This window comes from Desmodus rotundus, chromosome 13 (genome assembly GCF_022682495.2).
Source record: "Desmodus rotundus isolate HL8 chromosome 13, HLdesRot8A.1, whole genome shotgun sequence".
Classification (NCBI taxonomy): domain Eukaryota; kingdom Metazoa; phylum Chordata; class Mammalia; order Chiroptera; family Phyllostomidae; genus Desmodus; species Desmodus rotundus.
This window is the reverse complement of record NC_071399.1, coordinates 49070921-49098557: the sequence shown is the minus strand read 5'-3', so window position 1 is coordinate 49098557 and position 27637 is coordinate 49070921. Positions and strand designations below refer to the sequence as shown.

The 27637-nt window shown below is 39.0% G+C and overlaps 1 protein-coding gene across 4 annotated transcripts in view; it reads left to right on the top strand.

Annotated features, from left to right (window-relative positions):
- SLC25A30 (solute carrier family 25 member 30) overlaps positions 1-27637 on the top strand; it is an 84988-nt gene that overhangs the window by 54351 nt on the left and 3000 nt on the right. The window contains exons 1-9 of one of the 4 annotated variants that reach the window (XM_024569618.4): positions 7333-7457; positions 13361-13413; positions 14668-14815; positions 17680-17774; positions 19094-19179; positions 22819-22914; positions 23595-23719; positions 25402-25540; positions 26861-26941. In XM_024569618.4, coding sequence (XP_024425386.1) covers positions 14757-14815; positions 17680-17774; positions 19094-19179; positions 22819-22914; positions 23595-23719; positions 25402-25540; positions 26861-26941 — 681 coding nt within the window. In that variant the 5' untranslated portion in view covers positions 7333-7457; positions 13361-13413; positions 14668-14756. Of the gene's footprint in view, positions 1-7332; positions 7458-13360; positions 13484-14667; positions 14816-17679; positions 17775-19093; positions 19180-22818; positions 22915-23594; positions 23720-25401; positions 25541-26860; positions 26942-27637 lie in introns of those variants that run through there. The other 3 variants (XM_024569604.4, XM_024569597.4, XM_024569609.4) reach the window with 3 other exon arrangements.

The following is a 27637-nucleotide window of genomic DNA, read 5'->3' as shown; positions in this document are numbered from 1 at the left end:
AGTCAGTTATACCTGCCAGCATCCCCGTATTCTTCCAGCTTTACTGGGCTGCCATAGTAAGTTTGGGCAGGTGTGGCCCCATGGTATGGAGCCAATCATCTCCAAGCTCTCACGCAGGCCCTGTAACCAGGGGGAGTTGCTTCCCAGTCCCATCTTGGGTCTTGGGTGGAAGTCACTCCCATCCCCCTGGCTCAAAGCAGGGCCACAGCTATTTAACATATCTATAAAACCAGTTAAAGGTTATAGATATGTTGAATGACCATGCCAGGGGTTAGCTGCAAAGCTGTTGCTACCCAAAACAGCTCTGAATGGCCCTGTTCCATGTGTCCCATCCCCCCTGTCTCAGACTTGTGGGGGTGAGGATATCCTATATATATTTTTCTAATATTTCCTGGACACCTTGAGTTCTGGACCCCATTACAAATCCTTTCCTGGGGCCCTCCTCTTGGCTGCACCCTGCTTCATTATGGTCATGAGTCTGGAAAGGACTTGGTGATTTGAGAGTGGGAGTAGAAAGGAAAGCATTCCAATGACTTTTCCTACATTCTGGGAATTGGACTTTTTTAATACATCATTGAATATTTTTATTTTAAACTGTCAGTTTAACATCAACAAACTTATATCATTCAGTTATCCAAATTTACCTTTCAAATCAAAAGTCACCTGAGTTTTACAATGTCTTAGGTACTTTCCGGAAGAACAAAGTCATTTCTGAGAAAACTATAGAATATGAAAAGAAGCTGAATATAGGCACATATCTTAGTAAATGCTAGAAATATGATCAAACAAGTTTAATTTGAAAGTAAATGCTTTAAACATTTTTTAATTTTTCAATTATAGTTTACATTCAATATTATTTTGTATTAGTTTCAGGTATACAGCATAATGACTGAAATATGGACTTCTTTTTATGGCAGGGTTCAAGTGATACCTCAAATGGGTCCAAACTGTATTGATTTCAAAACAGCATGTAGACAGTACTCCAGGGCCACAAAGTTCAAGTTGGAAAGTAGAAGAGGGATTGTTTAAGCCCAAACCAAGTCCTAAATTGGAGAAACAGGAGAAGGGAATGAGAGCAAGATGGCCCTGGGCCCTGGTTCTATAGGCTACTTAGCTCCTGGAATCTCAGTTCCCTCTTCTGTATCAAGGAGGAGGGTTTTGCATCAGTAGATGCAGCTTTTACACATACACATTTACTATTTGATTCAGCAATCCCACTTCTGGGAATTTACCCTGAAGGTATACCTCCTCCAATAAAAACAATATATGCAAAAGTTTATTCATTATATTATTATTTGTTATAGCAAAACATTGCAAACAACTTATATGTCACATGTATTAGTTTTCTTTCTTTTTTTTTAATGAAGATTTTATTTATTTATTTTTAGACAGAGGGTAAGGAAGGGAGAAAGAGAGGGAGAGAAACATCAATGTGTGGTTGCCTCTCAGCACCCCAGGCATGTGCCCTGACTGGGAATTGAACAGGCGACCCTTTGGTTTGCAGGCCTCTGCTATGTATTAGTTTTCTATTGTTGGACAATACATTACCACAAGCTTAAAGCAACACCCATTTATTAGCTCACAGTTCTGTGGATCAGATGTGAGCATGGTGTAGCTGTGTTCTCTGCTCAGGTTGTCAGAAGGCTGAAATCCAGGTGTTGACCAGACTTGGTTCTCATCTGGAGAACTAACAAGCTGCTTCTAAGCTCATCTTTATTGTTGGCAGGATTTAGTTTCCTGTGGTGGCAGAATTAAGGTTGTTTTGCCTGAATGACTGTCAGCCAGGGGCATCTCTCAACCCCTAGAGGCCACCTGCATTCTTTGCCATGCAACTCTCTGTCTTCAAACTGTGTCAGATCTTTTCTGTGATTTGATGCTCTGATTTTTCCATCTGAGATCAGCTAGAGAAAACTCTCTGCTTATAAGATTAGGTCAGGCCCACTGGACAATTGTGCTATCATAGGGTTGACTAATTTGGGACTTCAATACATATGCTAAACCCTTTCACAGACATACCTAGATTAGTGCTTGACTGAATAACTTGGAGAAGGTGTGTGTACACGAGGGGCTATCACACCACAGAAAGCTGAATAAATACCCTGAGTTCATTCACACAGTGGAGAACTATACTGTAGTAATAACGGATGAGAAAGGCCTCGTTGAACTGCTCTGGAGTGATTTCCAAGATATGTTATATATTGTTATGTGAGAAAGCAAGGTGGAATAAAATGTGCTGCTTTTCATGTAAGAAAGAAGGAGCTATCTATATTGGCAACCTCTAAGATGGCCCCAATGAAGCTTGCTTCTTGTTTTTCATGCCCTTATGTAATCTTTCTCCTTGATTGTATTTTGGACTTATTTCTAGCAAATAGAGTGTAGCAGTAGTGATATGTCATTAGTAAATTAGGTCACAAAAAGACTGTGGTTTTTATCTTTGAATCTTGCTTTCTCTCTTTCTTTCCTCTCTCTCTAGGGTAAAACAATCTGCCATGTTATGCATAGTTTTATGGAGAGGCCACAATGAAAAAAGAGGTATCTGCAGCTGTTGTGGGTTGAATTGTGACTCCCCAAAAGATAGGTTGAAGTCCTAACCCACCCTGTACCTGTGAATGTGACCTTATTTGGAAAGAAGGTCATCACAGATGTAATCAAGTTAAGATGAAGTCAGACTGTATTAGGGTGGGCCCTAATCCAATGACTAGTGTTCTTTAAAAAAACAAAAAGAATATTTTGTTTATTTATTTTCAGACAGAGGGGAAGGGAGGGAGAAAGAGAGGGTGAGAAACATTAGTGTGTGTTTGCCTCTCACATGCTCCCAAATGGAGACCTGGCCTGCAATCCAGGCATGTGCCCTGACTGAGAATGGACCCTGAGACCCTTTGGTTTGCAGGCTGGTGCTTGGTCCACCAGCTAGGGCATAGTGTTCTTATAAGAAGAGTATTTGGACACAGAGAGACACAGACACAGAGGGAAGAGTGCCATGTGAAGGGAGATGCAGAAATTGGAGTTATACTGTTGCAATACAAGAAAGCCAAGGATAGCTAGCAACTGCTCAAAGCGAGGAGAATGCCAAGGAAGGATTCTCCCTGAGAGCCTTCAGAAAGAACATGGCCCTGCAGACATCCTGATTTTGGACTTCTAATCTTCAGAACTGTGTGAGAATAAACCCCTATTTTTAAAAGCCAGCCAGTTGATAATTTGTTATAGCAGCCCCAGGAAACTAAGACACTGGCTGATAGCCAGTGAGGACCTGAGGTCAGCTAACAGCCGCATGAGTGAGCTTGAAAAAGTATCTTCTGAGGCTTGCCAACAGCCAGGTTGAGTGCGCTTGGAAGCAGATTCTCCCCCAGTCAGCCTTGAGATGACTGCAACCCCAAGTGCTACTTTGATTGCATGTGTGTGCAAGACCTGGAGCCAGAGTTACCCACCTAAGCCCGTCTGGATTTCTGACCCCCAGAAACTATGAGGTAATAAATGTTTGTTGTTCTAAGCTTCTAGGTTCAGTTATATAGCAGTAGATAACTAACACATATAGAGATATATATTCTTAATTTGAGGAAGATGGAAGAATAAACTAGGAACTAATGATAATGGTTACTGATGAGAGGTGAGTAGGAACATAATACAAGGAATAGAAAGGAACTGCTACATTCAAAAATGAAGTTGGATAAAAAGAATGAAAAAAAGTGATGCAAATAAAATTGATGCAAATAAAAACTTAACTATATCAAATTAATCACATAATCATATTAAAAAGCAAATTATTTTAAGTAACTTGAACACAGTGCTCTAACTGAATGCCACTTAGAAGGATATATCTGTAGGTGTTCAGAACTAATCACTTCAAAATGGGCCTTGGTAGTATGCAGATTGTTTTGAGCTAAAGGCACCAAGACCCTGTGGGCTCAAGAGAAACTCCGCCCCTCCCTTAAATACCAAGCACTTAAGTTAGGGGACTTGCACATAATAAGGATTATCAGAGAGATCATTTTTGACATGTCTACAGGGCTGGGAGAACTTCTAATTACTGAACAACTATTCTTTTTATCTATTCTTCTGCAATGACCTTCCTCTTCTCTGAAGCTCCAGGGTGCCTTCCCTCATCCTTAGCTCAGAATGCCATATCTACCTCATTTTAACTTTCTGTCCCTGAACCTTTCTTGTATATGGATTCTCTGACTCTCTCATGCATGTGGGGTTCCCATACAGATGTAACTAAATTTGGTCATTTTCTCTTGCTAATCTGTCTCATGTCTATTTGAATATTAGACCCTTTAGGGTAGAGGAAAGTTTCTTCAGGATAAAAAGAACTGCACAGAAATCTTGCACTTAGAAGGTTTGTTGGTGGTGATAGTGCTGGGGTACAAGTCTCATCTGTTCTGTGCATATTGTAGGATAGAATAATTGAGTAAATCTATTGATGCTGACATGAACCAGGGCTTTCACTGTCAGTGAAGGAGGATGTAAACATGGAGATGGAAAGTTTAGAATGAATCTTGTCAATGTAAGACATGTCCACACTTGTAGGGAATTTTTATGAGTTTATTTGAGCCAAATAAATTTCTGAGAAGCAAAATCTCAGTGGATTGAAAAAATGCTCTGGAGATTGGCAGTTTTGCAGATTACCTTATACATTACAACCAAAGGAGGAGATGTAAAGGGGGCTACATGAAATTTATTGGTAGTAGATTAGGGAAGCGGGAGGAAAAAAGTGGGGGAAATCTCTGAGATTGGGTAAAGAGTAAAATGGAGAGACAAATACTTCTTTTACATTCGTGGTTATGAGATAGTACACAAATAATATTTATAGCATAACAAGATAGCAATGAGGAGTGACTGTGGTCTGTGGTTTTGCACTCTGATGGGAGATTATGCCTTGAGGGGTTTGAAAAAAAAGGGGATTACTCTGACATTCCAAAAGTATGTTACCATAAATGGAAAAAGACAATAGACAGGCTCACTTAGGATAAAGATGGAGTTTTGTCAAGGAAGATCCCAGCCTAGGACATGACCACCCACCATGACTCCCTTTTAGTTAGGAATTTTTATGTTCAGACTGTCCTATGTGGTTATGTCAGGTCTCTGAGTTTGTATAGTCCTCCATGCAGGCCTCCCCTGAGCTCATTAGGTTTAGTATGGGGCCCCTTTTTCATCCACGACCTTATGGTGTTGGATTTTGAATGGGGAGTATCAATATGAACTCATGTTAAAACCATATCCAGATGAAAGGTATACTGTTTACTGTTTTATACCTGTATCTGTATGTATCTATATGAACACACACACACACACACACACACACACACACACACATGGGGTCGGCCAAAAAGTTCTACTTTTTTTTGTATGATGGCTCTAGTAGTGCTCCGTTGTCTTTACTTCATTGGAAACAATTTTGTTAGATTGTATTGTGACAGCTGTCATATCAGAGGGCATTTAAAAAACTTATCAAAATTGTTGAATTTTTTGCAGCCATTTTATTTTTTAAATTATATTTTATTGATTATACTATTACAGTTGTCCTGATTTTTCCTGCTTTTCCCCCTTCCACCCAGCACCCCCCACCTTAGGCAGTCCCACCATTGTTCATGTCCAAGGGTCATGCATGTAAATTCTTTGGCTACTCCATTTCCTATACTGTACTTTACATCACCATGGCTATTCTGTAACTACCTATTTGTATTTCTTAACCCTCTCACCTCTTCACCCATTTCCACCCCTTGCCCCCATCTGGCAACCATCATGCAGCCATTTTCATATGGAAAGAAACATGGAACATTTTCAGCCTATTATGCTTTATTATTTCAAGAAAGGGAAAAATGCAACTGAAAGGCAAAAAAAGATTTGTGCAGTGTATGGAGAAGTTGCTGTGACTCATTGAACATGTCAAAAGTGGTTTGTGAAGTTTCTTGGTAATATTGACATTTTGGCCAAATAGTTCTTTGCTGTGGGGCTGTCTTATGTATTGGAAGATGTTTAGCAGTACCCCTGGTCTCTAACCATTAGAAGCCAACAACAGGAGATAGCTGACATACTCAAAATATCCAAATCAATAAAGTTATTGGTGAAAAAGAAAAACGTGCCTTTTATTTTATGGAAAAAACTAAACAGACTTTTTGGTCAACCCAATATATGCTTTGTTCACTGAAAGGGCCTAGAGGAAATGCTATCCCAGTAGCAATGAGCACATCAAGTACTCAGATCTATTTCCAAGTGCCATTTCTTACTAAGAGGAACTAGGGTAGAGAAAATGCAATGAGAGCTAGTAGGTCTTACATCAGAAGCAAGGAAGTACCCCACCGGCAAAATATGGGCAATTTGAACTCCAAAAAGTAATGATATTTGATTACGTTAAGTGAATTAAAAAGAATCTAGATGTCCACACTGTTATTTGAAAAGGAGGAGGGGGAGGGGAGTTGTGAAGGGGAGAAGGATAAGTAGAAAAGAAAAAAAAACGGAAAAGAAGGAAAAGGGGCCAAGATTCAGAGGCCACCTAAGTGCCCATTAGTAGACAAATGGGTAAATAAGATGTGGTACATACATAAAATGGAATGTTACTGGGCCCCAAAATGAATAAAATCTTACCATTTGTGACAACATGGACAGAGCTAGGGGGTACTGTGCTAAGTGAACTAAGTCAGACAGAAAAGACAAATACTGTATGATTTTACCTATATATGGAATCTAAAAGACAAAAGAAAGGAACAAACAGAAACAATTTCATAGATACAGAGAACAACCTGTTTGCCAGATGAGAGGTGGTTTGGGGGGATGGTGAAAAAGGTGAAAGGATTAAGAAGTACAGATTAGTAATCACAAAATAGTCAGGGGGAATATAAAGTACAGCATAGGAAATATAGTCAAAGATATTCTAATAACTATGCATGATGTCAGGTGGGGTACTAGACTTATGGGGAATACTTCCTAAGTTATATAATTGTGTAACCACTAGGCTGCACACCTGAAACTAATATAATATTAAATGTCAACTGTAATTGAAAAATAAAAAGAAAATTTAAAAAAAAAGGAGTGAGTGCAAGTTCAATGCTTTCAGATTGGGGAAGTTCAGTGGGCAGGATGAATCACCGTCTTGAGAAGGTTCCTTTTCCGTGGCTCTCCTTACATTCCCTAGGTTTCTCTTTAGCCACAAAGCCGAGCTCACAGGCCTCAGGAGGCCCTGTGAGGCTACTCTCTCTTGAGACAGAGGGGAGCCAACTAGAGGGAGTCCGGTTGTTTCCTAGTTAGCTCGCTGCAGGGTACCATGGGCGTGGCTGGGCGGGGCAGAGGAGTGAGAGGCCAATGCGAGCCAAGGCTGCAGGCGTGTGGGGGTGGGACTACGCTCCGGTTTCCGGGCTGCCCCACCGCTCAACTTCCTTCCCTTCAGCTTCCTGGCAGCTGTAGGCTTCTGCCACCTAGTAAAGCTTGGGTAGAATAGAGTGCAGGTCCGGCGCCGCCTGGTAAGTTTCTGGCAACCCAGCTGTGGCGGGGTTGGCCGCTCAATGCGTGCTTCGGGTAGCCCCTCCTCCGGCCCGTCCTTCTTCCCCGCGGTTCCTGGAGCCAGCTGGCGCTGCCCCTCAGGGTGGCCGGGGCTCGGTGCTGGGACTGTGGTTGGGACCCGGTGCAACCCGGCATGCTTGGGGACTGTCTCTGCCTTCCGGTTCGCGTGCTGGGCCCCGCTCCGTGCGAGGTTCCACAGTTGGGCCCCATTGCTCGCAGTCAGGCGGGATCCTGAGGCGCTCCGGCTCACAGTCAACACCTGGCGGTGTGGGGTGACTTCTCTTCCAGCGTCACTCAGATCCGAGTCTGAGGCCCATCTGGCATCTCGTGCCTCCTCGGTGTGTTTCACCTGCCTCTGCATCCCTGCTGCTCGCGTCTGGTTCAGAGTGTGCAGCCTTGGCACTGGCGAGCTGTTCCGGGAAAGGGCACGCTGTACTTTGAATTACTCTGGGAACACGCCAGGTCGGCTCATGTTTGCAAGGGCAGATTGAATTAATTTGCTCGGGAAGTTAACGTAGCTCTGGATTTAGCGTCTTTTTAGGTGTAAGTAATTCCATGTAAAGCAGTTGCAATGAACAGCACTACTGTTCCTGGGCGAGAATAGCAAAACAGTGTTGAGACTGCCGGCAGATTCTAGATTCAACCTCAAGTGGTGAAAAAAGTTGAAAGCCATGAATTTTGGTCTTGGCTTTGTGGCTGCCAAGTTTTGTCACCATGGGATCAGTTAATTCATGCAAAGTAAGATATGACTCCTAATATTCCTTTTAAATCTCACACTTATAAGTCTGTGATGAGCTTATTTTTCGTCCTATGCCCTTAAAAAGAATGGGAAATAGGAAACGCTCATGAAAGGCAGTACTGAAGGGAATAAAGATATATAAGCTGGGAACAAAGATTTATGAGCTCATTGAACTTTGGAGACTGTGATTACAGTTTAGGACTGCAGACTGAAAAGGGAACACAAAATTGAAGAAGCTTATCCAGAATTAATTATGTCAGAGGGTAAACCTTCCTTTGCAGCTGTACAAATAGGATATGGAGAAAATAAGTGCTAAAGTAAGAGAAAATACAGTTGAGAGGCTATGTAATGTAGCATATTTTCCAAGTGTAGGGAGAAATCTTTGGAATTCATAATTTGTGTAGACATCTCCACTCAGGTAACACTTAAAAAGTAGTTTGTATTTTCCCTGCAAGAAAATTGTACATTTATTCTGGATGTTCAGAATTCCATATTTGCCCACAGGCCAATACTTTTTAACAGCCTTGGGAAAATTGTGTTTGGTTTTATAGTAATAGAGGAAAGATCATGTGTCCCTTCAGGGAGACCTCAGTTTGAGCACTTTGTAGCTGTGTGACTAGGGAAGGTCACTTTTCCTCTCTGAGGCTGTATTTCTTCATTTGTGAAATGTGGATAATGATACCTGTTTCATGGAGTTCTTCTGATGATTAAATAAAATCCTTCAAGTGGAAAACATACAGCAGTGCCTGACATATCAGATATTCAGTAATGACATCTATTGCTGTTAACACTGTGTTCAGAAGGCAGTAAAGGAAAGTGTTCTCTGGGTGTTAGTCAGGCTAGAGGTGCTTAAAGAGAAGTGCAAAGTGGGAAATGATTGACAGCCACTTCTATACCTGACATGGGAATTTTTTTACCAAGTTGTAATCCCTTCCCTGAAGCTCAGGCTGAGATGTCATCCAAACACTAGTAATTACTAAGGACACATCAGTCTTCCTGACTGTTGGCCTGCAAGTCTTGGCACTTCATCAGAGTTGGGATCTTCCCCCAAAATTGTTCTAGGAAGTTAAGGAATGTGTGTGATGGAGAACCCTTCCGAAGAGAGCTCAAAAATAGAGAATTGGTTTAGTTTACTGAACAGAGATTTCAGCCTAAGGTAACTGAAGCTGTCACAGCTGGCTGTGGTCAGTCAGTATAGCTTCCTGGACGTTCCAGTCTTTGCTAGAACCCATTCTTATTTGGATGTTTGACCAACTACTGGTGCTTTCTGGTTGTTAACTAAACCAAATTATTATTCTTAGACATAGCAAACATCAACTTGGGAAGGCATAATAGTATTAACTGCTCAGGGATCTACTGTTAGCATTCGGAAAGGAAAGGAGAACTCAAAGTTTTTCTCTCTAATTTTTCTCTCTAATTTTTTAAAATTGTAATTGAACAGAAAGTATTTTCTTAGAGTTTAACTTGGGATGCAAGAGTGGACACTTATTTGTGGCGGTACATCTGAATAGTAAACTAATGGGTGGGTGTACCATCCCATGTGATTTAAAACCATGGGAAGGCAACTCCGCAACAGTTTTGAGCTCTTGTTGAGTATTTACATATGAGTATAACCCAGAAGGTCTGGGTTGTAATCTAACTAAAAACTTAATATAAAAACCAACAGAAGAAAAAGCAGCCAAATCTCATTAAAACTAAACCGGCAAAATAAAAATGTCATGACAGGAAACCAGGAAGTTAACCATTGAGATAGCATGAGGTCTTACGACAGTATAGTCTTTAAAAATATTTTTATTTTTTCCTTTTTATTGAATTTATTGCAATGACACTGGTTAACAAAATTATACAGGCTTCAAGTGCACAATTCTACAACACATCATCTGTACCCTGTATTGTGTGTTCACCACCCCAAGTCAGGTCTCCTTCCATCACCATTTATCCCCCCTATGCCCTCCCTCCTCTCTGTCCCCCGTTCCTGCAATCACTGCACTGTTGTCTGTGTCCATTAGTTTTTTTCTCTTCAAACAATGTTTTGTTTTTAAATTAGAAGTTAGTATAATCCCATTTCCCATAAATTTTTGCTGACATTTTAAAGGGTATCTTTTGTGTATATATGTGTGCATATGTCCATATAAATGAATACATAGACACACATAATCACCATAGAAAAAAACATTACTTAATAATATGAATTAAAAGAATGAACTATACATTGTCACCTTTCAGAATTAACTACTTAAAACAGGAATTTAAGTGATAAGTATTCCAGGTGTGCATTGGCCATAATGTATTTAACTCACTGATTTTTCAGTGAGAACACAGATGCTTGGGGTATCCTTGATATCCTCATTCAGTAGATGGGGCTCTGGTGTCTGTATTTTTAAGAAGCTCTGCAGCCAGGTTAGGAATTACTAATAAGGAGTTCTCTATGTTCCACACAGTTGCTTGATGCATTTGTAGTATCATGGCCAAGAAAATAATCATATGGAGGCCAGGGAGGGTGGGTAATGGAGAGCAACTGCTTAATAGTTTTCTTATGGTATGATGAAATATTTTGAAACTAGATAAAGGTAGTGGTTGTACAACATTGTGAATGTAGTAAGTGCCACTGAAGTATTTGCTGAAATGTTTTATTTTATAGTATGTGAATTTCACCTCAGTAAAAACACCGAGTAAGAAAGAATTATGTGAACCCTATCTTTGTTGTTGCATTGGAAAAATACATTATCTCTTTTTAGGTTGACTACCTTCTGAATATTTTCTCTTAAGGCTTTTCTCTTAAATTAAGCACATTTGTATTGTTTATAATATGCATCTTATCAGCAGCACCTTTTCAAAGGTACTTAGTAATATTTTCTCCTTATTAAAACACCATTATTCTCTTATGATTGTCTCGCAGGGGTGTCTAACCTGTGGCCCATGTGCCGCACATGGCCCAGGATGGCTGTGAGTGCAGCCCAACACAAAATTGTAAATTTACTTAAAACCGTTTTTTGCCCATCAGTTTTTGTCAGTGTTTGTGTATTTAATGTGTGGCCCAAGACAGCTCTTCTTCTTCCAGTGTTGCCCAAAGATGCCAAAAGGTTGGACACCCTTGGTACAGCCTTAGGTGGCAGCAGAAGGAACCTTGCATTTGTTATCAGAACACTTGGGGTTGGAAGCCCAGCTCTGTCCTGTCCCATGAGACTTGGCTTCCTGGTCTTTTTTTCTGTCCTTCTATCCCACACTTGTTGAGAGGATCCACTGAAATAATTTATATTGAGCACTTCCATATGTCATTGTTACATAGTTATCATTTTGCTTTTTAACTTGGATTTAGCAAAAGCCCACAATGGGTTGAGGAAGGTACTACTAGACCGTAAATAAATTATTGGATTTATTATTAATGTGTTCTTATAGTGTATAATTTACTGTGTTAATCTTTATATTAGTTATGAACTTATTAAGGCTAAGAATATTTAAGTACAGATATTAAATGTTTTCAAGGATAGTAGGGAGATAAATTTTTAGGGACAGGGCTTGTTCTTGGTACTGAAGTATATAAAGCATATGATGATTTTCTAGTTCCATGCTTAGGGAGCCTTCTGCCTCACTCATTTGTAACCATTCTGAATTTGCTTAATGTCCATAAGTGAGGAATAGCTATTGGTAGATCTATTTAATGTTCCCTTTGGATTCCTTGTGTTTTCTCTTAGTTTAAGCAAGCTGCTCGACTTGTTAAAAAGTGACAATCTTGTCAATAGTGACTTATGGTAGGCCTCTCCTGGGAAGTGTAGACTTGGGAAATTCCTAAAACATGCAAAGTAGCAACATTGGGCATATTTTTTTTGCCAGTAATGAGCCTAATAAATTAGAAATTTTATTTTAAACCAACAATAATTATACTTGATAGTATGTATACAGAAGTGTGTTAACTTACATGTATTACCTGTTAATGGACCTGAGGCCATATCTACCAACATTTATAAAACAGCAGAACATATAATGAATGTGGGGGACCTGGCTTTGGCAGGCATGTGAATATATCTCTCACTGCAGCCTGACCTGACCTATTCAGGGAAAGGAGGATAGAGCATTTGTTGAATGACTTTTGTGCTAGTTTAAAATTATGTATTTAGCCCTGGCTGGTGTGGCTCAGTGGATTGAATGCCAGCCTGCGAACCAATGGGTCACTGGTTCTAGGGCACATGCCTGGGTTGTGGGCCAGGTCCCCAGTAGGCGGCGTACAAGAGGCAATCACACATTAATGTTTCTCTCTCTCTCATCTCCCTCTCTTCCCCTCTCTAAAAATAAATAAACATTAAAAAAATAAAATTATATATTTAATCCCCACAATAGGTCTAATAGCTAGGTATTTTATTTAGCTTAGTGAATAAAAGTATGAGTTCTACCCCTAGTTGGTTTTGTTGGTTGCTGTGATGATGATGATGATGATGGTGATGGTGGTGGTGGTGGTGGTGGTGTTGATATTGTTGTTAATGAAGAAAAAAATCTGTAAGTTAACTTCCTTGAAAGGAACTAGTATGACTCTGACCCCAGAGTTTGCTTCTTTCCTTCACACCAAGCTGCCTTCCAGCTATTACATAATATGAGTAAGAGAAGAAAATCATCCTTCGTAGAGTGTGAAGTAAGAAATATATTTTGGTAATTTTAAGTAATTGCCATTTTAGCTTGTGACACTGCTTTTTTTTTTTTTTTCCTCCAGTGTACCTGAGGGACTTCAGTGCCTCCCAAGAGTGACTTACTAAGACAGAGAGACCAATAGCAAATACTGAAGAACAGATTTAAGATAAAATAGACTACCCATACTGAGAAAATAGCCTCCATTGTTCTACACTGAATACATCCACACATATCAAAGTATCAGTATATTGGATTATATAAGGCCTGAATGAGAATTAGGCAGCTGATAAAGAGAGAATAGTAGTTGCTGATTTGGGGTTCAGTAGATAGGGATGCCTTGCTTCACTGAGGCAAGGTTCCTATCCCAGACTTGTTGGGCATTGTTGCAGGGGAGTTTCAGTGATAGCATCTGATAGCACTCTCCAAATGAAACACAATTTTAAAGGAGAAACCGTCTGTGTGAGAAGTTCCAACTTTGAAACATCTTTCTTTTGTTCCCAGGAAAAACCCTGTTGGAGGCCATAGTTCTGTGAACCAAAGGAGAAGGAACAGTGGTGAGAATGTCAGCTCTCAACTGGAAGCCTTTTGTGTATGGGGGGTTGGCCTCCATCACAGCTGAATGCGGTGAGGAGCCGGCATGCTGGAGTCCGGTCAATTTACCTGCTGTGTGTGACAATGGTTAAAACCTAAGGTCATGATTGGCGTTTGTGAATGTAGTTCAAGCACAGACTGGGATATTATGAGACATTAATTTCAGAATTCAAAATTTCCTTCTTTTGGTATGTGTTTTTAGACAAAATAGTCATTTTGGCTACTTACTGGCATTTTAGAGTTCAAAGTTTAGTGGGAAGAAGGTTGAACTCATTGACCAAACAGAAGTTTTATGAATCATTTTTGAATTATATCAATCCCTATTTTCCTAGTCTTGTTGCTAGTTTGTCCCCCACCCTTAACACATTTAACTATAAAGAAATTTGAGGAGCTCCAAGGTCTTCCACGAGCCAAATTCAATTGACTATCATTATGCTGTCACTGTCTGATAATGCACATGATCTATGTCCTATTTGTGACTTCATTAGTTGAGGTCCTATTTATTCCTTTGTTTATTCTCTGGGATCATTCATTCAACAAATACCTATGGAGCAGCTGCCCGAGTGCCAGGTGCTGGGTGGGACACTTCATTTGCTTCCAGGGCTCAGTCACTGCTGTCCTGGGAGGAATGCTGCCGCCGAGGAGCTAGTGAGGACTAGTGCCCAGCAGTTGAGGTGCATTAATCGCCCACCCATGTTCCTTGTGCCAGTGGGCTCACCTAATGACAAAATAAATCACATTTACTGAGTATGAGTTTCACATAGTTGGGTGGATTATCTCTTAGGCTCTACATGAAACTCTTGCATTGACAGATTTGCTTTTAGACTATGGAACACAAAGTAAGAAACTCCTTAGAAATTAATTTCTCTCTCTTCCTTCATAATGAACCCAATTTTAGCTTTCACATATGTAAAAAAATAACTTATATTTTAAAATGGATTTGCTGGTTGTCAAAATCAATCCATGTATCTACTTTTTATAGAAGTGCAGTTTCCTCAAATCCTATGTAGAATAAATAAAAATGTAAAGAAAGGAAAATATATTTTTGTCTTTTGTTATTTTGCTCTTTTGGTTCCCATTTTTTAATAGCAAAATGTTTGCAAAGTATGTGTTTCTTAGTTTACATTACAGTCTATGTGCCTCTTCAGTAATATGTCACTATGTATCCTTAGTGGGATTTCTTTTTATTAAGTGAAATATTTCTTTAAAATTTTAAGGTACATTTCCAATTGATTTAACCAAGACACGGCTGCAGATTCAAGGCCAGACGAATGGTGGAAACTTTAAAGAAATTAGGTATCGAGGAATGTTGCATGCATTAGTAAGGATAGGCAGGGAAGAAGGCCTGAAAGCTTTGTATTCTGGGTAAGTGACCTTTATATGTTTATATTTTACTGCTGACGTTTCCAATGAAAATCTTTAAGACTAAGACTTCCTAAAGAAAAAGTAAAAGTTTGAGGGGTATTTAAAAAGAGCAAGTAACATGGTAGATTTTTTATTTTTAATGTCAACTTTTTGTATTTATATGTGTTTTGTATAGTGAATGTGTGGTGAAACTATGTATGTTTTTATTCAAATACAGATAACAACATAAAATGACACTCATTTAAAAAAAATCCTGTAATTTAGTTTTTTACTCCGAAAATAGCTCTTCCCCCTGGCTATTACGAATTACCACATTTTTTGCCATAGTGAAAATGATACAGCATTGTCTATGGGTAAGAGTTGCAGGGAACTACTTTTCTTTAATTCAACAGCTAATAAACAGTGTGTGATAGGCACTAGGTAGGAAAGTTAAGACAGAGTCCTACCTATGTCAGTCAGAGTCCCTGCAAGAAACAGAATTCATTTGGGTGATTTAAATGAACAGAGATTAATGATGGGTGTACTTAAGGGAACACAGGAAGGATATTGAGGTATCTAAAAACTAGCAAAGTGAGAAATTATTACCAACCCAAGGACAGGAATAGTTTAGCAGGGCCTGCCAGGGCTGGAGCCTTGAAGTAGCTGTCAAGATATACTTTGGTAGTGCCCAGGGAGAGGAAGAAGTCTCCTCTACTTCTTTCTCCTCCTTCTCTCTCTCCCTCCCTCCCATCTTCTGCAGACTGAATGTACCTGAAAGTCAGCTGGCAGAGGAGACTGGGTGATGTAGTCCGTAGGCACCAGCCTCACAGGACACAGAGTAGAACAGAGAAGGGTGAGAATAGATCTGGGAGGACAAACAGGGATCAGCAGCATCACATTGTCCTAAAGAGACTGTTTCCTGGTGGGTTGCAGATGAGTAGACAGGGGATTACAGTGGAGTCTGATAAGTACTAGAGTTCGGTAGAGGTATCAGTCCCTGACAGTGGGGATGAGGGAGGAGGCAGGTTTTCAGGAAAGCTGCTCAATTCAGGAGATACCAGCTTTTCGAGGATCAAGAGCATTAGCTAGGTGAAGTTAGAGAGGAACTATGTTCCCACAGAATGAGCAGTCTGTGCAAGAGACCATGGTGCATTCTAGAAACTGCAAGTAATTCGGAGTGGATATAGTGTGGAGTTGGTGAATAGCAACAGATGGAGTTGGGAGTACTAATAAGGGGTTACGACATGGACAACCTCAGGCCATGCTAAGCACCTTGATTTTGTCCTAAACGGGTGCCTCATAGCCCTACGATCCACCAGTCTCTGTAGGAGTTTGTTTTTCAGTTGAGCCAGTACTTTAAATATGAGAAACTGCACATAAAATCCTGATATTCAATCTTCTCAGAGAAAACGTCTGGGCCTACGTTCATTCACTTACGATAAATAGTAACTTCAGTTAATGCTTTCTCTGATTTACCAAAACCTTTGCCACTCACACGGTACATGTGTGCAGTTAGATACAGCCCATTGTACTCACTATGGCTTCTATCTATACTTGTAAATACTTGAGTTTGCTACACTTGTGGCAGACAGGAGCCACTGCAGGGTTTTGAGTACAGCAACTGTCATGATTAGGTTCCACTGTAAAAAGATGCCTGCCTGCCATGGGGAGAAAGAATTAGAGACTAGTAACTCTGGAAGCAGGTCATCAGGTAGAAAGCAGAGATGACAAGGATCTGACCTGAGGGGTTGTCCTGGGGATAGAGAGAAAGAAGACAGTCTAGAAAACTATTTAGGGCATAGGATTGGCATATTATTTGATCTAATGTATGAGGGGATTTGTGGGGAAGGAGGAAACATGGCTAATGTCTCGATTTCTGGCTTTGGCCATTGTCTAGATGGAAGTTTCATTCCCTGGTCTAGGAAACAGAACAGGAGAAGCAATTGTTTAGACAGGGAAGACAATTAGTTCAGTGTAGGTAGGTAGGGTGTAGTATATGTGAATTGAAAAATTAGAAAGAGTTGGAAATGTATCTTTGGATCAGTGTTGGAAACATGAATTTAGGAATCATCAGGTAAAGCCATGGGAATTGATGCGCTCACCCAGGCAGAGTGTGGAGCAATGGGAAATGAAAGCATAGGACAGATTCTGGGAAATCCCAGAGGACAGAGGTAGGATGATGTAGAGGAAAGAAAAGAAATGGGAGAGGGCGATGTTTTGGCAGCTCAGAGAGGAGTAATGTACAAATAGCAAGTGCTGCAAGATGTTATATAAGATGCTAATTGAAAAGCATCATTTAATTTAGTAACAAAGATGTCATTTGGCTACCTATTTTGATGGAGGAGGTGAAGGGTAGCCAGATTGCAATTCATGAAGGAAATGGGAAGTGCAGAAAGAGTTGGGGTATACAAATGCCACAGGGTGGTTCTAGGGTCAGGTAGGATAATGGGAGGGAGACAATATAACTGAAACAGGGCCCTCAAGGGGGTAGGAGATGAGCTCTAGAACACCAGTTCAAGAATGATAGATGCTTCCAAAGGCCACCTTTCACCAGGCACTTCATAATGAGAAAGGAAAGGCTTTTCATTTTAACATGAATGGGCGGATAGTACCACACGTTCACTTAGTTTCACTGAGAATAAATATGACGGGCTGAGCTTTCACTTAATGAACTAATAATTTGCTCAGGTATTTATATCCTATTTTGATTGTTCCTATATATATTTTTTGAACTGTGTTTTTTGATTGATTTTTAATTTTAAGACACCTGTTTTAGTGTAGTTTGTGGAAGGCAAATGGGTGATTGTATCTCTGCCTGTGGGTCTTCTAGAGGATTTTAAGTGATTTTTAGAATTTTTTTGTCCCCTTGTACATTGGTTTGACAGAATTGCCCCTGCGATTTTACGCCAGGCTTCCTATGGCACCATCAAGATAGGTACTTACCAGAGCTTGAAGCGATTATTTGTTGAACGCCCAGAAGGTTAGTGGGGAATCTTTTTTTCCATGTGTAGACAGGAGGTGGGTTTTTTGTTTTGTTTTGTTTTTTTACAGATTTTATTTTTAGAGAGGGAGGGAGAAAGAGAGGGAAAGAAACATCATTGTGTGGTTGCCTCTTACACACCTCACTACTGGGGACTTGGCCTGCAACCCAGGCATGTGACCTGATTGGGAATTGAACCGGTGACCCTTTGGTTCTTAGGCCAGCACTCATCCCCCTAAGCCACACCAGCCAGGGCTGTTTGTCTTTTTTATTCAGGTGGTTTTGTATCAAATTGTTTTCAGCTTGCTTATGATTTTATTGCTGTTCAGGAGAACTCTAGGTATAAAGTCTAAATGAATTGTGTTTATAGCAAGTCAGTTAACAGCTGAATTTAGGGGGTGTAACAGTTAAAAAGGAGCAAACATTTTAATTAGTTACACTCATTTCTAAAATGCCTGTACTAGAGGATATGTCATTACAGTTCCAGCCAATTTAAACTTTTATAAAATCAGAGGAATTATCACCTATATTTAAGAAAAGCAGCCCTGGCTGGTACGGCTCAGTGGATTGAGTGCTGGCCTGTGAACCTAAGGGTCGCCAGTTTAATTCCTAGTCAGAACACATGCCTGGGTTGCGGATCAGGTCCCTGGTTGGGATGTGTGAGAGGCAACCAGTTGATGTTTCTCTTGCACGTTGATGTTTCTCTCCCCCTCTCCCTCCCTTCCCCTCTCTCTGGAAATAAATAAGTAAAATTTTTAAAAAAGCAGTGAATACATTTTTTCATAGTAAGAACTGAGTTCCTATACTCTATTGCTGGCTGACTCTGTGACTTTGCTTTAATCCATAGAACCTTACCTCTTTTTACAAAGGGGCAAGCACCAGTAAACTGTTATGTGAGAGTAGTGAACAGAAGCTACAATGCTTTGAAAGTGCTTCATTGTACTTCAGATTAAATATATAAGATGTGTTTTAAAACTTTGTTTCCACATTACCTCACAGGAGTTTGTCTTTTTTAATTCTCCTGCCAGACATACCTTATCTTAATAACGGTCTTCATTTACACACATAAATGAATTGGTAGATGGTTACTCACTTTGCCTGATAATTCACAGTCCTTTTTAGATTGCAAGAGATTTTGCTAAGTAAAATCCCTTTAGCCAGCAAAATTCCCAATCCTTTTAAAGTTACTTGATTCATAAAGTGTAAGTTTATTCCCTTAAGAGGAACAAGTGGTATGTAAGTGAGTTGTAACTGTATTTAGATTATTCACATGAAGAGCTCTTTATGTATAAAAAGTCAGCTAATGTCTTTGTTTACAGATGAAACCCTTCTGATAAATGTGGTGTGTGGAATTCTCTCTGGAGTCATATCCTCAGCCATTGCCAATCCAACTGATGTTTTGAAAGTAAGCAGTGCTCCTTATATCTTCTAGGCACAATCCATATTTTCTTACTGAGAGCAACGTTCAGATAATGAAAATCTGTGAGTGTAACATATGCTCTATGTGTGTTTATAATTAAGTGTTGTTGTGAAGACTCTTATTTCCCACTGATACAGATGAGCTCAAAAGTAGAGTTCATTTTAGAGATGAGTTTTTTGGTGATTAAGCAGAAACAAATTAAACTCGGATGCATTTGAATTTTTCATTGAAAATCTCTCTTGTTTTATTGGTTCATTAAAAGTAGATGAGCTTCAAGTTTTGTAGAAGTGTGCTTATTAATGACCTTTTCTGAATGCATTGTGTTATCTGTTAATTAAGTTTCAGAAAATACTGACGGGAGTACTTAACCACAATTAGACATAATATATTAGACTGCTTTGTTGACAGTACCAGGGATTACAGTCTTAAATCCTTTTTGGACTAAGGGAAGGGAATAAACTAATTAAATAAGATAAAAATTAGTCATGAGTTCCTTTTTGAACCCTTTCAGATATTCCTTTCTCCCTCCCTCTCCTTTTTTTCTGTATTATTTAACCAGAGTTCACTATGCTTCTACCTTGTACCAGCTGGAGTCCTTTTGGTATTTAGAATCCAAAAATGAGTAAGACAAAGACTGTACCCCAAGAGAGCCTTCCATCTGGTAGGAGATTCTGAGAAGCATCACAATTTTATGCAGCAGCATGTTGAGTACACTACAGTTATTCACGGTAAAGGTACAACCTGTGTGAAGGCACTGCTACTATAATTTTACCTGTGTTGGGGTAAGATTGCTAGAGAAAAACATCCATATTTCTATTAATCTCTTAATTGTATATTAGGGCTATAGGAAGATAGTTCCTGTATGTATTTTGGTTTATTTTCACTTGTTAGCATGGCAATAACAGTTTCTTTTAAGAAATTAAAGTGATGTGATATATCCGGTCAAGATGGAGCATGGGTAGACATGCTTTGTCTCCTTGCACAACCACAGAGAGATTACAACTATTTCTCAAAACAAATAACATCAGAAAATTGAGCTGTGTGGAACCTGACAACCAAAGATTTAAAGAAGCCACATTCATCAAGATGGGTAGGAGGGTTGGAGTCACAGAGACTCTGCTGTGTGGTGTGGTGGCAACAGTGGCAGCAGAATAGGTGGTCCCATGTTCATGTATGTTGGATAAAACTTGGGAGGGATACCTTGGGAGCCAGCGATCCCAGACCCAGGCCAGACCACACAGCCCAGGGTTCCAGCACCAGGAAGATAAATCCCCATAACTTCTGGCTGTAAAAATCAGTGGGGGTTGGTGTGGTGGAATAAACGGCCAAATTTTCAGGAGAGTCCATTTAAAGAGCACGCATGGACTTAGAACGTACACAAACTCACCCATCTGGGATTCACCACCAGGGCAACAGCTGAAAGGGTGCCATCACATACAAGAAGTAGGTGAAGTTCCTGGAAACAGGGCGAGTGCTAGGCAAACCTCCAGAAGCCAGGCAGCGGCATTGTCCCCTCTCCAAGGCCTCCCCCAACACAGCTAAAAAGTGGTTAAGTGGGTTCCCCTGCCCTGACAATTACCTAAGGCTCTGCCTCACACAATTTACAAGTGCCTTTTATAGGGAGTCAAAGCAACTCTACCTAATACACAGAAACAAACAGAAATAGGTGTTCCTGCTGAATTGAGGAGACAAAGAAATATGGCCCAAGTGAAAGAATAGAATAAAACCCCAGAAAAAGAACTAAATGAAACTGAGGTAACATATTAGATGCAGAGTCCAAGACACTGGTGATAAGGATGCTCAAAGAAGTCGTTGAGTAAGGCAAAAACATAGGGGAAGAAATGAAGGTTAAACTAAGTGAAATAAAGAAAAATCTTCATGGAACCAGCAGTGGAGAGGATGAAGCCGAGACTCAAACGATTTGGAACACAAGGAAGGAAAAATTATTCAATAAGAACAGCAGGAAGAAAAAGGGATTAAAAAAGTGAGGATAGGCTTAGGAATTTCTGGGACAACTTTAAACATACGTACATCTGAATCATAGGGGTGCCAGAAGGAGAAGAGGAAGAGCAAGAAATTGATAACTTGAAAAAATAATGAAAGAAAACTTCCCTAATTTGGCAAAGGAAATAGACATACAAGTTCAGGAAGCACAGAGTCCAAAGAGGATCACACCAACATACATCATAATTAAAATGCCAAAGGTTAAAGGTAAGGAGAGAATCTTAAAAGCAACAAGAGAAAAGCAGTCAGTTACCTACAAAGGAATTCCCATAAGGCTGTCAGCTGATTTCTCAAAAGAAACTTTGCAGGCAAGAACGGACTGGCAAGAGGTATTCAAAGTGATGAACACAAGCACATACAGCTTAGATTACCCTATCCAGCAAAGCTATTATTTAGAATTGAAGGACAGATAATGTCCTTCCCAGATAAGGTAAAGCCAAAGGAATTCATCATCACCAAGCCATTCTTAAATGAAATGTTAAAGGGACTGATAAAAGAAAAACAAGAAAATCAAAACTGAACACTGAAAGGGCAACAAATTCACAACTATCAACGACTAAATCTAAAACAAACAGCAACAAAAAAAACCCCTAAGCAAATGACCAGAACAGGAATAGAGTCATAGGTATTAAGATCATTTGGAGGGTTATCAGCTGGGAGGGGGAAGGAGGGCAATGGGAGAATAGGTGCAGGGCTTATGAAGCATAATTGGTAGGTACAAAATAGAAGGGGATGTCAAGAATGGTATAGGAAATGGAGAAGCCAAAGAACTGATATGCACAACCCATGGACATGAACTAAGGGTAGAGATTGCTGGAGGGAAGGGGGTATTAGGAGGAGGCGGCCAAAAGGGAAAAATTGGGACAACTGTAATAGCATAATCAATAAATTATATTTAAAAAAAATAGAGTGAGGTATTTGCTTTCTAAACCAAAATAAGGTACCAGTTTTTTAGTGAGAATTGTCTTTTCTTAAAAATGTGGAGAGCTACATCAGACATTATTTTTATGTTGGAATTTGGTCATGTGAATATTATGGTGTTGTAAAGTTCATTTATAAATTCAAGTGTAACAGACAGTGATGGGCATCATGTGCCCTGCATACCTTTTGGTTCAGCTGGTTGGAAAAATAATAGTGAGTTGGAGTAACTAATTAAAGAAATATCCTTGTTCATGCTAGGTGTTGCCAAGTACACTGGATATTCTTACTAATTATGTTAAATGTTTAGAATTACCATCATATTCTCTCTTTTCTACTTAGTAACCTATAGGGAAAAATACCATGTTCTTTCCTTTTCAAAGACTATTTTTAAAAAATTAATTTCTTTTTGATACTTAATGAGCTATTATGTGTAAGACATTCTAGACTTTATTAGATGCTTTTTGTTTAATCCAAAGTGCCTAAGAACCAATCCATATATATTTTTAGTCTACTGAGGATATTTTCAACTAGCATTATAGTGATATTTATAACTATAGTTTGTTTTTTCTTTTAATAGTTGTTAAATAACAGATTGAATGAATGTTAGAGATCTATGTTTGGGGAGAGATGTGCTAGTTTCCTTCTCATGTTAGTCTTTTAAATAATCTCCAGATAATGTTAGTCTTTGATATAATCTAGATACGGATGCAAGCACAAAGCAACACCATTCAAGGAGGAATGATAGGCAACTTCATTAACATTTACCAGCAAGAGGGAACCAGAGGACTGTGGAAGGTAGGCTTGAATATGGATCCAACTGACTTTAGTTCTTCCCTTTGTTTCCTTTTGAATTTATCTTTCCTATGTGCTTCATTTTATTTAATCCAAGTGATATAATGGAGTAAGGGAAGAAGAGTGATATCTGCCCTTGAAGATATTTTTTCTGTAAAGTGGAAATGTAAGGAATATGTCATGATTTGAAAGTACCTTCTGAATACTTCATGTATAAGAATTCTGTGAAAGATTGAGCACTTTGTTCACTTTAAAAAAAAATTCGTATGGAGAAGGGGGTTCTAGGTCATAGTTACGTTGAATTTTATGATGTATATGGTTTCATGCCTATTAAGTGGAGACTGTTACTAGTGCTTTTTTTAGTATTCTAATGACTCATCAGTTCATCAAATAGTCCCTAAAGATAACCCACACAATCCTCTCTATACGTACAAGGAAACTGGAGGCTCTGAGAGGTGACTTACCCTGGTCAAGTTTGCATAGTTAGTGATAAAATCAGAATTTGACTTTGGAACTTCTGACTTTTTACTCTGGTCTTTTCTACTTTGTCACTGTATATTTCTGCCTACCAGCAGGGAAACATAAATATTGGCCATAGTTTGTGGAGTCAAACCTTTGCACATCTGCAAGGCTTCTTCTTATGGAGAGATATCTGAATCATTATTATTAATGTTTTTATTCAGGGTGTGTCCCTTACTGCTCAGAGGGCTGCCATTGTTGTTGGCGTGGAGCTACCAGTCTATGACCTCACCAAGAAGCATCTGATTCTCTCAGGCCTGATGGGAGACACTGTGTATACTCACTTCCTGTATGTGTATGGATTTTTAAATTAATATTTTAGGTATACACAAGTTTAGGGTGGAAATTTGCTACAAATTTATGGAAACTTTAAAGAAAGCTTATAAAAGGATTATATTTTCATACTTGAAAAATTACATTACAGAAGTGAACCAGGAAAAAGTAAAAATCCTATCCCTTTACATAGGTAGCAACTGTTAACAGTTTTATAAGTACCTTCCAGGTGTTTTCTATGCATATGCAAATATGTCTACAAAAGTACATTACATATACTTTATTACACAAAGATTATGGTTTGCATTTCCTTCCTTGCTTTTTTATTATTGCTACTTTTCTGCTTTTATTAAGGCACAATTGACAAGTAAAATTGAAAGATATATAGCATATACATACAACATAATGATTTGATATATATACATTATGAAAAGATTCTTTCCATCATTGTGATATATTTATCACCTCACATGTTTACCCTTTTGTGAGTGTGTGTGAAAACATTTAAGTTCTACTCTCAGCAGATTTCAATTATATAATGCAGTTTTATCAACGGTAGTCACCGTGTTACACATTAGATCCTCAGACCTTATTCATCTTGTAACTGAAAGTTTGTACCCTACTGCCTTGCCCCTGGTGACCGACCACTTTTCTACTTTTTGTTTCTATGAGTTGGACTAGTTTTTGTTTCTTTGTTTTTAGATTTATGAGTAATACCATGCAGTATTTGTCTTTTTAAATGGTTTTTACAATTTAATAATGTATTCCAAATGTCTTTCCATATCAGTACAGACTTCATTTATTTTTAATAGCTGCAGATTAGTGTGGATGTATCATAGTTTGATCTATTGAGGAGCGATTTGCCCCTTAGGGACATTTGGCAGTTTCTGGAGACTGTAGGAAGTAGTATTCCATCTGCTGTGTAGAGGCCAGGGAGCTGCTAAGCATCTTACAGCAGGACAGACCTACACAACAAAGAATTACCTGGTTCACAATCTTAATAGTGCTGAAGTTGAGAAATGCTGCCCTGAGTTAATTGAAACCAAGTGTGGTCTGTGCAGTCTTATCAGACTGAAAGTTTAGTAGAACCTAAAGACCCTGGTGGGCATTTGAGTAAGGAAATCTTCTCTGATCTTGAAGAAAAATATGGTTATGATATGGCTAAAGTTACTCTGATGTCTACTTGTAGGTGAATAGATGTAATAGATCAGAGATTTTCAACGATTGTCAGGAGCACTGACCTCTTTTCCCTTGAATTGTCAAATAAAAAAGTGAGAATAGCCAACACAACAATAGCTGTCTGGTGTGAATGAATAAAAACTGTACCTAATTTTTTGTCAGATTGGCAAAAAGTATATTTTTTGTTGTGCTGTAGAATTTTAGGAACAGTCTATGTGTGCCATGAGATGAGAAAGGTTGAAAATCGCTGTAGTAGGTCATCCTTAGAGGATGTTCCTTCACATTTCTGTGATTCTTTGACATTCCAGGACCACAAAGGAATTCTTAGCTGAGGTTGGAATTTATAAGCCAGTACAATCAGTGCTGGTATTTAAGAAGTTTATGCAGCTCTGTAGTTATGGTCCTCATTTTTGATACATTTCATCTTGTTACATGTTATTTTAACATAATTTGGGAGGAGGCTGTTTCCTGCCTTTGACAGTGGTGGTGGTGACCTTTTTATGGTATCTTTTTTTATAGCTCAAGCTTCACCTGTGGCCTGGCAGGAGCCCTGGCTTCCAACCCTGTGGATGTTGTGAGAACACGGATGATGAATCAGAGAGTCCTTCGTGATGGTAGATGCTCTGGGTACACAGGTACCCTGGATTGCTTGTTACAGGTGAGAATGAATATCCATCTGTGTAGCATTGGGAATTCTTTCATATCTCATTAGTTTCTATCTGATCCTCTAATCATGAGTTTATTACTTAGAAACAGTGTTTATAGCAAGATAGATCTAAGGATCTGCCACTTATTATTGTCTGACTTTGGTCAAGGTACAGACTATACTTCAGTTTCCTCATAAATGAAATGGGACAATAATAGCTCCTATATTATAGGGTTATTGTAAAAATAATTGAGATAATGCCTACAAAGGGCATTGTGCCTGGAATAATGTGGTAAACCTTGTTAGTGTAATTAATGATAAGGGACAGTATTGTGAAATAAGCAAGTTTATTTTACTTAATCTTCAATATTCTGTTGGATTGCTTCAGTCAATGAAGCTGCTCCCCAAATATATACATAGATATATATTTATATTTATATGTTATTATTTATCCTAAGAAGTAACTAAATGTTGAGGACTATATAACTAAGATGAGGGATACTGTAAAGCCCTGAAGCGGTACACAGTTTTCCCATACTGGCTAAGTTTTATAAATACAAAATCTATATGAACGTTAGAAATGAAAGCTCATTTTCTTCATACCTTTGCTTTGCTGTGAAGGGTGATAAAATAGTCATATTTTCTGTAATCATAGTAGAACTCTGTCTCTTTCCAAAACATATATCCTTTCTGTTGAGTCAGACTGGAATAAGTATCCTTCATTCAGACATCTTACAAATGAACTTATCAATCATACTGTAATTCTTAGTTTACATAGTTGGGCCTACGTCTCATACATGGACGGAAGTTTGCCTCTGTCTCCCCTACTAAAAATGCCAGCAACCAAAGCTTAGAGACAGACCACTTTTATGGTTTTCATTTTCCCGCATGATGCTGGCACATCTTAGGCATCAAGTGTTGCTTTAAAGAAGCAAAGATATTTTATTTGTATTCATCCAACAATGTGAAATAGTGATGGTCTGAATTATATCTTCACCACCATTGCTTTGTTTCTTTATGTCTGAGTTGTTTGTGGGCCCAAATGGAAAAGAGGTAAAAATGGTTGGAATTAAATCTCATTTCTTACTCATTCAACTGCTGTTTGCCTGCTTTGGTGTGGGATGATTTTGCATGGAGCCTTGGTCTTTACCTTTGCAGAAGACTTTAAAGACCAAAAGAGGCATAGGGCAATGATTTCTTAGATAGTAGATAGTCCTTCCAAACAGGATTTAGTTTTTAAGAAAAATAGATTGGTTCAGCTCAGATACTATTATTAATGCATTTGATATAATTGGAAATTTGGAAGTTAACTTTTCTTTTCCCTTATAACAGACATGGAAGAATGAAGGTTTCTTTGCTCTATATAAAGGATTTTGGCCAAATTGGTTGAGACTTGGTCCTTGGAATATCATTGTATCCTTTGCTGTTGTTATAGATCTGAAAAAAGATATAGCTAAAAGAATGTTTGTATAAACTATCATGTTATTAATTATAATTTAGAAATTGGTTTTTAATCTTTTAAGTTTCTCTGATGCAAGAAATATCTGTTCGGTTTCTTTTTTAGGAGGTTTAAAGTCTGTGTGCTAAACACTGTGAATCTTGGTTTAATGGGGATGTTATTGAAAGGTAATGATATCCATACAAATTTTTATTTAGACTGTTCCAAAAGCTGAGAGTATTTAGGATTTCAGAGAGAGGCAGGATTGATTTTATATCCCCAGCCATCCTTAGGAGGGATGTGTTTTGGCAGAAGTTTTCTGGAATGTTTATTTTAGAGCAAGGGTTCCCAAACTCTGGGCCATGGCATTCAGGGCCTCTTAGGAACTAGCTGCACATCGGGAGGTGAGCTTGAATGTAATGTGCTTGAATTATCCGGAAACCATGCCCCTGCCTAGTCTGCCCACAGAAAAATTGTCTTCCAGGAAACTGATCCCTGGTGCCAAAAAGATTGGGGACTGCTGTTTTAGAGAGTGCCTAAGGATAAACAGTAATTAGCTCTAGAATTATTTGGCCAATCAGCACTATTTCCTGTATGCCAAAGTAGGGGGTAGGAAGTGGCAGTTTATTAGACACAAAAGGGCAGAATTAGAAGGTAGGGAATGTTGGTTT